Source organism: Chelonoidis abingdonii, chromosome 11 (genome assembly GCF_003597395.2).
Source record: "Chelonoidis abingdonii isolate Lonesome George chromosome 11, CheloAbing_2.0, whole genome shotgun sequence".
NCBI lineage: Eukaryota > Metazoa > Chordata > Testudines > Testudinidae > Chelonoidis > Chelonoidis abingdonii.
In genome coordinates this window covers 18,578,572-18,589,602 of record NC_133779.1, presented here as the reverse complement: position 1 = coordinate 18,589,602, position 11,031 = coordinate 18,578,572, and the positions used below count along the sequence as shown (strand labels likewise).

Here is an 11,031-nt window from a genome sequence, read left to right as displayed (position 1 = left end):
GCCCCCCAGAGGGGACAGGTCCCTGCCCCATTCCCCGTCCCCCTGAGCCAGTCAGTCCCTGCCCTGGGGCCGGATGGGAGCCGGCGCCCCCCAGAGGGGACACGTCCCTGCCCCATTCCCCGTCCCCCTGAGCCAGTCAGTCCCTGCCCTGGGGCCGGATGGGAGCCGGCGCCCCCCAGAGGGAACAGGTCCCTGCCCCATTCCCCGCCCCCCTGAGCCAGCCAGTTCCTGCCCTGGGGCCGGATGGGAGCCGGTGCCCCCCAGAGGGGACAGGTCCCTGCCCCATTCCCGCCCCCCAGAGCCAGTCAGTCCCTGCCCTGGGGCTGGATGGGAGCCGGTGCCCCCCAGAGGGGACAGGTCCCATTCCCCACCCCGTTCCCCGCCGGTGCCCCAGGCTCTCACCTTGAGCACCTCAACCGGCACCTGGGCAGAGGGGCGGGGCAGGGGGCTGCTGACGGAGATGGCTGGGGTGGGGGGCACGGTGTTGGGGGGCAGGAACTGGGCCGCCTGCTGCTGCTCCCGCCGCTCCTGCTCCTGGGTCTGCGCCCGCATCAGCTGCTGCCGCAGCAGCACCCGTGACGTCGACATGCTGGAGCCGGGGGGGTCCCCCGGGGCTTGGGGGGCTGGCGGCTGCAGGGGGGCAGCCGGGGGGCTGGGAGAGACAGACAGGGTTAGAGACATGGGGGGGGCATGTGCAGAATCCTGCCTCCGCCATACAGCCCCCCAAATCCTTCCCAGCCCCCCAAATCCTCCCCTCACCCCTCTCTGTACGCTCCCCCCATTTCCTGCTCTCTGTCCATCCCCCCTCCCACCCTCATTATCCACAGGTAAATATTAAAGATGGCTAAAGGCAGCCATCTTGGATTTAGTCCATGGGGACGCTGGGGCCAATTTGGGGGTGGGGACTTATATAATTGGGGTGAGGGGGCCCTTTGCTCCCTAGCTCCCCTTCTCTCCCTCCTGGCAGTCAGAGCCTGGGGTGGGAGATTGCCCCAGGGAATGGCCCCTTTTCCCCCCAGCTGCCATCTGGCATTGGGGTCCTTGCATCCCCCTGGGGTTTGCAGGATGTGGGGGGCAAAAGAAGGGAGAGGGTGACAGGAGAGGGGCCCTACTAAGAGCTGCGCCAACGATGGCCCCTTACCTCCCGGAGATGGGCTGGCTTTTGAGCTCGTAGAAGTTGTCCCCGGCCAAGGAGAAGATGTTCTCTAAGTCAATGTCCGCGACGATGCCCGACTCGGGGAGCAAAGACTCGAGGCTGGGGGAGGGCGGGGGAGACAGGGCAAGCGTGAATCCTCGTGCATTGGTCTTGTGCAAATTTCTCATGGCGCATCCTCTCCTCGCCCCCTCGTGCCTCCTCGGTAGACGCAAGAGTTGGGCTTGGGCGTTGGCCATGGGCATTGGCCATGGGAATCATTGTCATGAGGGACTCGTGAGCTCCCCTCAGTGGCTGGTCCCCGCCACTAGACGCCACCCCACCCCCTGCCCATTCTTCCACCAGGCCCTCGGGTGACAATGAGTGGGGGGCAGGGGTAACCCCCCCAGACACACTGGGGTGGGGGAGGACACTTCCTGGAGACCCAAGGTGATGAGGTTGTGGGACCCTGAAATGGCTGCTATGGGGGAGTGTCCCCAACACAGATGGGGGGAGCAGGGTTAACCATCATGGGAACGAACCCTACCTCAGAACACACAACCCCAGATGCAACCCCCACAACACACACACCACCACAATACACAGCCACAACACACAACCCCAGACGCAACCCCCACTACCCACCCCACCCAAACACACAACCTCCTATCCTCCACACACCCCACAACACAATACACAACCTCATACACAACCCCCCCAACATACACATCACCACCATACACAGCCACCCCGACAACATACAATGACCCCACCCCACCCCTCTTGGGCCCAGAATGTGGTTCCTGGCCTGCGGAACAAGGGGGGCAGATACTGGGGTGATCTGGGGGGGACGGGCTTGTTGCTTTTAATAGGCAGAAAAAATAAAGAAAACATGAAAGGAGACAGGGGCTAGCAGGGGGCAGCAACCCCCCCTCTTAAAGGGCCCCTGCATTCCAGGACTCCCCTCCTCCAGTAAAGGGGGGTATTAGACTCATTGAATAACCAGCCTGCCCCAAACCAAGGCAGATGGGAGCCAGGACTCCTGGGTTCTCTCCCCGGTGCTGAGAGGGGAGTGAGGTCTAGTGGTTAGAGCAGGTGGGGCTGGGCACCAGGACTCCTGGGTTCTATCCAGGGGTGCTGGAGCAATTTTTTTGGGGGGGTGGAATTGAGGGGGGATGTCTTGACCCCGGATATATACACAGGCCTTTGGAGGGGGCTCTGCAGACACCCTGCCCCTCCCTACCCCCATCTCAAGCCCCCAAACACCCCAGCTGGGGATGGAATCCAAAGGGTTATGGGGGTTTCCTTTGGGGGGTAAAATACCCCCCCAACACGCACCCGTGGAAATTGCAATGATGAGAGTTACACCTGCTTCTGCTTTCAATATGACACGGTGCAGTGGGCTGCGGTCGGGAGTGAGGGGCACCACCAGACTGGGGGGGCGGGGGGGCTGGGACTCCCAGTGGCGGAAGGAAATTGAATGGCCAGGAAAGACGCGGACTCAGCAGTTGGAGGGGAAGTGACGGGGGGGGGGTGTTAGCTCAGCTCCAGGCTGCCTTGGGAGGAGTCAAGGGGTGAGGGGCTCCCCTCAGGTTCGCCCCCAGTTCTCCTGGAAAGGTGAAGTTCCCTCCATCCCCCTCACTGGAGCTTCATCTGAAATCTAACTGCCCCCCCGGCAAGAACCTTCTCCACTGACCCCCCCCCCCAGCAGAGTGTCTGGGGTCTCTCCTTGGCTCTGGGAGGGGAGTGGGGGCTGATGGTTAGAGCGGGGATGGGAGGGGCTGGGAGCCAGGACTCCTGGGTTCTCTCCCTGGCTCTAGGAGGTGAGTAGGGGCTAGTGGTTAGAGCAGGAGGGGGCGGAGGCAGGCTGGGAGCCAGGACTCCTGGGTTCCCTTTCCAGGTCTGAGAGAGAAGTGGGGGCTGGTGGTTAGAGCGGGGGGGCTGGTTCCAGGCCTCCCCTCAGCTCGCTGAGTGACCTTCAGTGACCAGCCCCCTTGTGGCCCCCTCCCCCGCTCCAGCCTCTAGGGATCATTAACCAAACCCTGGAGCCAGGGGGTCTGGGTCGTGAGGGGCCAGAAATGTCCATAGAGCAGGGTTGAGGGAGGGGGGGCTCTGTTACAGCAAACCCGTGAGGGGGAGAGAACCCTGGAGTCTTGGTTCCCACCCCCCTGCTCCAACCACTAGGCCCCAGTCCCCTCCCCCACACTCCTGGCTCCAAATGCAGCCAGGTCCCCCCTGGACAGACGCTCTTATGCCAGCACCAGCCCCTGGTGCCCAGACGGTGCCAGGGGCACTGAGACCCTGCCACGTCCTCGGGCACCAGCCTGGGGCAGCGCCCCCCAGACCTGCCGGTGCCCCTCACTCCCGACCCGCAGCCCTCCCGGTGCCCCTCACTCCCGACCCGCAGCCCTCCCGGTGCCCCTCACTCCCGATCTGCAGCCCCCTGGAGGTGGAGACAGACGGGCAATCTAGTGACATGTGTGGGGCGGGGTCTGTTCCCTAGAAATTGGGGCTGGGGGGGCGCGGACCTGGGCCGTTTGGGGCAGGAGCTGGGGCCGGGGGGTGAATGGCTGGCGGAAGTGGGGAGCAGATGCTGGAGGGGTACGGGAGAAGAAGGGGGGAGGGGACCCAAGGAGGGAAGGGGGGTCCGTGAGGGAAGGGGGACTTCAGCAGACAGGGGGGTCCCGGGGAGTCTCTGCCCCCCTCACCTCAGCACCTGGACTGCCTCGGGCATGCGGGGTCCCTCCAGCAGGACGTAGACGGTCGGGGGGCCCCGCTGGGGGTCGGAATCCCGGGCCCCCTGCCCCGCCCTATGCGACATCCTCCCCCCCGCAGGGCTCCCGGCCCGGGGGGGCGAGCGGGGCTCCCGGCTGGACGTGTCCTGCCCCGGGGGGGGCGCTGGGTCTCGGGAGGGGGCGCGGGCAGCTGCTGGCTCTGGTGCGAGACCCTCCAAGCCCCGATCGCGGCCGATAAACACCCGGCCGGAGAGTTATTGCCTCATCCCGGGCTGGAGCGGGGGGACCGCCAAGGGAAATGACGTCACGTCGGGAAACACCCCCCCCATCCCGGGGGGGTACAAGGGGGGCATTTGACACACGAACAGCTGGTGCCCCTCACTCCCGACCTGCAGCCCCCCACCAGCCCATCCCTGGGCTGTCGCCCCACCCAGCCCTGCCAGCGCCCCTCACTCCCAACCCAGCCCTGCCCCCCCAATCTGTGCTGGTGCCCCTCACCCCGACCAGGGCTCCCCCCTCCCAGCCCTGCCAGTGCCCCTAACTCCCGACCCACAGCCCCTGCCAGCCTGGCCCTGAACCCTCCAAGTCCTGTCGGTGCCCCTCACTGGGCTCCCCCCTCCCAGCCCTGCCAGGGTTCCTCACTCCCGACCCACAGCCCCTGCCAGCCTGGCCCTGACACCCCCGCAGTCCTGCCAGTGCCCCTCACTCCCGACCTCCAGCCCTGGGCTTCCCCCTCCCAGCCCTGCCTGTGCCCCTAACTCCCGACCCATAGCCCCTGTCAGCCCAACCCTTCCCCCCCCCAGCCCTGCCAGAGCCCCTCCCTCCCGACATGCGGCCCTGGGCTCCCCCGCTCAAGCCCTGCCAGTGCCCCTCTCTCTCGACCCGCAGTCCCCTGCTCGCCCAACCCTGGGCTCCCCCCCACATCCCATCTCAGCCCTGCTGGTGCCTCTCAGTCCCGACCTGCAGCCCCTGCCAGGCCTGCCCTGGGCTCCCCCAGCTCTGCCGGTGCCCCTCACTCCCCACCCGCAGGAGCCCCTAGATCTGTATGGGGAACAGTTGTGGGTGCAGTTCCATGGTTGGCCAGCAGGGGTCGCTCTTACCAGACCAGGACTTGCCTAGGGCCAGGGGGGTCAGAGGCCCCCCGGGTTCTGACTGGGGTTACGTGGGGCGCAGCGTCAGGCTCAAAGCCTCAAATGGATTTTCAGGGGTCCCACCCCTAAGCCCCTCGGACTGAGCCCCCTTCTCTGGTTGTGTGTGTGCGTTTGTGAATCTACCTGTGTGTCCGACAGTGTGTGGGGCTTGTGTCCATGAGTGTGTCTCTGTCACTAGTGGTTTGTGGGTTTGTGTGTGCGAGTTGTTGCTGTGTGAGTGTCTGTCAGTCATCGTTGCGCATGGAAGATTGTGTGTGTGTCAGTTTTGTTGGCGGATGTGTAATCGTCTCTCCCTCTGTGTGTATTGATTGTTGTGGTGTATGTGTGTGATTGTGCATCTCTGCTTATCAGTTGCCCTGGTATGATTGCGTAGCTCTTTGTGGGTACTGGTTGTCATTATGTGTGTCTGATTTTGTCTGTATGTGTATGTCAGCTGTTGTGGTGTGTGTGCGATTGTCTCTGTGTGTATCAGTTCTCGTGGTATGTGTGTGTGATTGTGTATGTCTGTTTACGTAGTAGTTGTCATGGTGTGTGTGATTGTGTATCTGTGTGTATCAGATGTCACGTTGTGCGTTCAGTTGTGCATCACTGTGTATCAGCTGTCGTGGTATGTGTGCGACGGTGTATCTCTCTGTGTGTATCGGTTGTCATGGTGTGTGTCTGATGCTGTGTCTCTAGGTGTGTGTCAGGTGGTGTGTGCAGTTGTTTGTCAGCGTGTCTGTGTGTGTGACTGTGGATCTGTCTGCGCAATTGTCTACCTGTGTATCAGCTGAAGCGGGCGATTGTGCACCTCTGTGTCTGCCAGTTGTCAGGGTGAGGAGGTGCCTCTGTGTATCAGTTGTCCTGATGTGTGTGTCTGGCCAGCTCTGTGTTTTGGTGTGTGTACCCCCTACAGCCCCCCCCTTACAGCCAATTTCTGCGTCACATCGGGCCCCGCCCCCTCCATTCCCCCCGGCGCCCGAAGCAGGCGAATTGGAATGACAACACACGCTGTGTGTGTGTGAGCTACACCCGGCCTGCCTGTGCGGGGGGTGGGGGGCTACACCCGGCCTGTGACAATGTGTCTCTGTCTGTGCATCGGGAGCCGATTTGCCCATGGCCAATAACCAGCCAGCAACTGTCCGACTGTACAACCCCCCCGCACACCCTCCCTCCCTCCTCCGCCTGTTGGCAGCAGGGAGGGTGTGAAACAGGCGCAGGGGAGGTGTAGCCTGGGCAGTTTCAGCAGAAAAAGAGCTGGGATGGATCCGGGAACCGGCTGGATGGATTAAATCGGGGAGGGGGGGAAGCTTGGGTTCCCCCCCCTTGCACCCCTGGGCTGGGGCCACACACACATACACACACACGGCAGTTGTGCATCCACCGATCCTGGAAGCAGAACAGCGCATTCCAGAGAGGAAAGGTAAGAGGGACCCCCCTGGAAAATAGGTTGTAGGGGGACTGGCTGGTTAAGGGAGGTGGGGAATGGGGCCCAGGGTCTGTCCCCTCTGGGGGGCACTGGCTCCCATCTGGCCCCAGGGCGGGGGACTGGCTGGCTCAGGGGTGTGCATGTGGACTGAGATAAACTCTCCCCTGGCAGTCAGGGCTGGGCGCTGGGGAGCACCGTGAGGTGGGGAGCAGGCCGGAGGGCAGGTGGGTGCTGTATTGTGGGGGCCGGGGGGATTGGCAGAGCTTAGCTGGAAAGTGTTCCTGACCCCCTGTGCGGCTGCTCCGCCCCAGAGGTGGCTGCATCTCAGCTTCCCTGTGGGGTGACTCTGGTCCCGTGAGGGGGCAGTTGGGGTGGCTGATCTGAGGGTAACTTCAACTGGAAACAGGGGCAGGGGGAATCGATGCTGAGTTGCTAGTGGGCTAAAGGGGGCAGAGGGAGGGACTGGGAGCCAGAACTCCTGGGTTCTCTCCCCTGCTCCTGGAGGGGAGTGGGGTCTGGTGGTTAGAGGTAGGGGGGTCTGGGAGCCAGGACTCCTGGGTTCCTTCCTGGCTCTGGGACAGGAGTGTGGTCTGGTGGTTAGTTCCGGGAGGCTGGAAGCCTGGGTTCCTGGAGGTGGAGGGTTAGCAGTACTTTGGCCTGGTGGCATGGCAGTGACCTATTCTGTGGCGCAGGGAGAGGTTGCTACTGAGTATCCCTAGCCCAGCACCTGTCCTCCCTCAGTGGGGTGGGCAGGGGGCATTTTAACTCTTGCAGTGCCAAAGAGGAAAGAGCCGCCCTCCCCCATCAATGTGCACAGGCCAGAGGGGGGCTGGAGGGACCCAGGCCCTGACTCAGGGATTGTCTCTAGCCCCTAATCAGCTTTGGAGTCAGCTGATTGCACCGGCAACCGCCGACTCATTAATCCCAATTTTAATGAGAGTCAGGAAAATGGACTGAGGGGCCCCTCCCTGCACTGAGCCAGGGGGAGAACGCAGAAGTCTGTCTCCCAGACCCCTGCTCTAACCACTAGACCCCACTCCACTCCCAGAGCCAGGAAGGAACCCAGGAGTCCAGGCTCCCAGACAACCTGCTCTAACCACTAGACCCCACTTCCCTCCCGGAGCTGGGGATGGAACCCAGGAGTCCTGGCTGCCTTCTGATAGATGAATCATTCCTGGGCTGGTTATACCGGGACTCTGGAATGTAGGAGGCCCGTCCGACTGGTGCCACCGGTGTCCTTGTGCCTTTGAGAGAGGAGGGAAAGTACACGGTGTCATTAGCTGGCGGAGTGTGTTGCAACTAACTCTGGGGCTGGGCAACTGAGGAACCGCTGCACAGGGACGGTTTATCCACCTCTGGGATGGGGCATCTGGGGAAAGGCCAAACACAATACCACACCCTGCACTGAGATGTAGCCACCTCTGGGGTGGGGTGACTGGGAAACAGCCGCACATAATGCCACGTGGGAACAGCTTGCCCAGCGCTGAGATACAGCCACTTCTGAGGTGGGGCGACTGGTGAACAGCTGCACATAACGCCGCACAGGAACAGCTTGCCCGGTGCTGAGATGCAGCCACCTCTGGGGTGGGATGACTGGGGAACAGCTGCTGAAAGGGAAACACATCGCTGTGGGCAGCGGTTCCGTTTTCTGGGGGCCAGCGTCCCAAACAGTTTCCTTGAGCAGGAAACCCTGGTGAGTCCAGGGACGAATTTCACACAGATCCTTTCCGGCTTTTCTGGTAGTGAACCCTGTCAGCACATCTTTGCTGGCAGGGGATGGGGCTGGCCCTTTGCTATGGGGCGGAGGCTTGGTTCAGCCCCTGGCTGGGGGACCAGGTAGGAGCACAATCAGGGGATACCAGCAGGGGGCACTCTCTCCTGGCAGTCAGGCCCGAGCACTGTGGGGGTTCTGGGGGAGCTATGGGGTGAATTCAGTAGGGCTGTGCGGAGTCTCAGGGGGAGTTGTGGGGCAGGTTCAGTGGGGCTGCGCTGTGGGGTGGGGCTGTGCTGTGGGGCACCCCCAGGGGGGCACCGTGGGGCAGCCTCCTCCCCCCTCGCTCTGTACCTGCCTGGGCCTGCAGCCAGGAATGTGTGGAATCTCCGCCCCAGCCCTATGCCATGGGGGCGGGGGGCAGTGCAAACAGGCCCTGTCACCCACCCAGCCACCGGGCCGGGGGTCCCCAAATACGTCAGGGGGGAGCCCCTTGATCCAGGGCCGCTTAACCCCGGCAGCACCCGTGGTTCCTGCTGGATGCCTGGGTTCTCCGGAGATTGTCTGTCGGTGTGTTAGAGTGTGTGCCACCCTGCTTGTGAGTGTGTTGTGGTGTCACTGTGTCATTGTCTCAGAGTGTGTTTCCTTATGTGGGTGTTATTGGATGTGGATGTTGTGTATCATTTTGTGTGTGAGACTGTGGTGTGGTACAGTGTGCATTATCTTGTGTGGTGTTACAGTCTGTGTGTTTTGTGTGGTGTTGTGTTAGCATGTGTTGATGTGCTAGTGTGTTATAGTGTTACCTGGTGTGTGTTGCCTGGTGTAGGTGTTAGTCTGTGTGTGTCTTGGCCTGGGAATGTGTTGTTGCAGTGTGTGTTTCTCTGTGTATTTGCCTGGTGTGTACATCTGTTACCTTGAACATGTCTGTGTTGTGTGTACATGAGTGTGTATCTGTGTGAGAGAGGGAGAGATCAGTGTGTGTGTGCATCCGTGTGTGTTGTGTCTCACTCTGCATGTGGAGATCTATGTGTGTGTCACGGTCAGTGTGTAGATCCCTGGGTGCATGTCCCAGTTTGTGTGTCTCAGGTGCTGTCTGTCACTGGCTGCATGGCCCAGGCTGCGCGTGTCCCAGGTGGTGTGTATCTGGGTGTGTGTGTCCCTGAGTGCGTGTGTCCCAGGTGGTGTGTACCTGGGTGTGAATGTCTGGGAGCAGCAGGCTTGGCACTGTGTGTGTGTGTCCCTGGCTGTCCCTGGGTATGCATGTCCTGGTTGGTGTGTACCTGGGTGTGCATATCCGGGAGCGGCAGGTGTCACCCTGGTTGTTAGTGTCCCAGGTGGTACCTGGCAGAGTGTCCCTGTCTGTGTGTCCCAAGCGGGCAGCGTGTCCCTGGTTGGGTGTGTCCCGAGTGCTGTGTGCCTGGATGTGCGTGTCTGGGAGCGACAGGCATGTCCCTGGCTGTGTGTGTCCCTGGCGGCCTGTCCATGGGTATGTGTGTACCGGGCGGTACCTGGCTGTGTGTACCTGTGTCTGTGTGTCCTGGGCAGTGTGTATCTGTGTATGTGTGTCCCTGGCTGTGCATGTCCCCGGCGGTACCTGGCTGCATGTCCCGGGTGGTACCTGGCTGCGTGTACCTGGATATGTGCGTCCCCGGCAGTGTGTACCTATGTCTGTGAGTCCTGGGCAGTGTGTCCCTGTGTCTGTGTGTCCCGTGTGATACCTGAGTGTGTGAGTCCTGGGCAGTGTGTACCTGAGTGTGTGTCCCGGGTAGTGTGTCCCTGTGTCTGTGTGCCCCATGTGATACCTGAGTGTGTGAGTCCTGGGCGGTGTGTACCCGAGTGTGTGTCCCGGGCAGGCGCCGTGTCCCTGGTAGCGCCTGTCCCAAGTGGTGTGTACCTGGGTGCAGGGCTGGCTTTAGGAGGTGCAGGGCCCAATTCGAACAGTTTCGACAGGGCCCCAGCAGGGATGACTATAAAAAAAAATGTAAAAAAACACGTGGGGCTTGGACTCACCGGGCGGCTCTCCAGGTCTTCGGTGGCGGGTCCTTCACTTGCTCCAGATCTTTGGCGGCACTGAAGGACCCGCCGCCGAAGTGCTGCCAAAGACCCGGAGCGCCGTCAGGTGAGTAAAAATTCAAAAGGCGCCTGTAGCCGGAGAAGAGATTCTCACTGGGCGCGGGGCCTGATTCAGGAGATTTGGTGGAATTGGCCTAAAGCCGGCCCTGCCTGGGTGTGCGTATCTGGGAGCAGCAGGCGTGTCCCTGCCTATGTGTGTCCTGGGCGGTACCTGGCTGTGTGTCCCTGTGTCTGTGTGTCCCTGGCTGTGTGTATCCTGGGTGTGTGTATCCCAGGCAGTGTGTACCTGGGTGTGTGTCCCCCTGCCTGTGCCTGTCCCAGGCAGGACCTGGCTTTGTGTACCTAGGTGTGTGTATCCCGGGCAGTGTGTACCTGGGTGTGTGTCCCCCTGCCTGTGCCTGTCCCAGGCGGAACCTGGCTGTGTGTACCTGGGTGTGTGTATCCTGGGCAGTGTGTACCTGGGTGTGTGTCCCCCTGCCTGTGCCTGTCCCAGGCGGGACCTGGCTGTGTGTACCTGGATGTGTGTGTCCCGGGCAGTGTGTACCTGGGTGTGTCCCCCCCGCCTGTGCCTGTCCCAGGCGGAACCTGGCTGTGTGTACCTGGCTATGTGTATCCCGGGCAGTGTGTACCTGGGTGTGTGTCCCCCTGCCTGTGCCTGTCCCAGGCAGGACCTGGCTTTGTGTACCTGGATGTGTGTGTCCCGGGCAGTGTGTACCTGGGTGTGTCCCCCCCGCCTGTGCCTGTCCCAGGCGGAACCTGGCTGTGTGTACCTGGCTATGTGTATCCCGGGCAGTGTGTACCTGGGTGTGTGTCCCCCTGCC

General features: G+C 61.9%; 1 protein-coding gene across 1 annotated transcript in view; it reads right to left on the bottom strand.

The window, feature by feature from the left end:
- Positions 1–4,155, bottom strand: part of TFE3 (transcription factor binding to IGHM enhancer 3) — a 9,703-nt gene extending 5,548 nt beyond the window's left edge. Inside the window, exons 1-3 of the mRNA XM_075070571.1 lie at positions 3,841–4,155; positions 1,142–1,255; positions 403–652 (exon numbers count right to left, since the gene is read on the bottom strand). Coding sequence (XP_074926672.1) covers positions 403–652; positions 1,142–1,255; positions 3,841–3,953 — 477 coding nt within the window. The 5' untranslated portion in view covers positions 3,954–4,155. The remainder of the gene's footprint in view (positions 1–402; positions 653–1,141; positions 1,256–3,840) is intronic.
- Between the last annotated feature and the right edge of the window lie 6,876 nt (positions 4,156–11,031).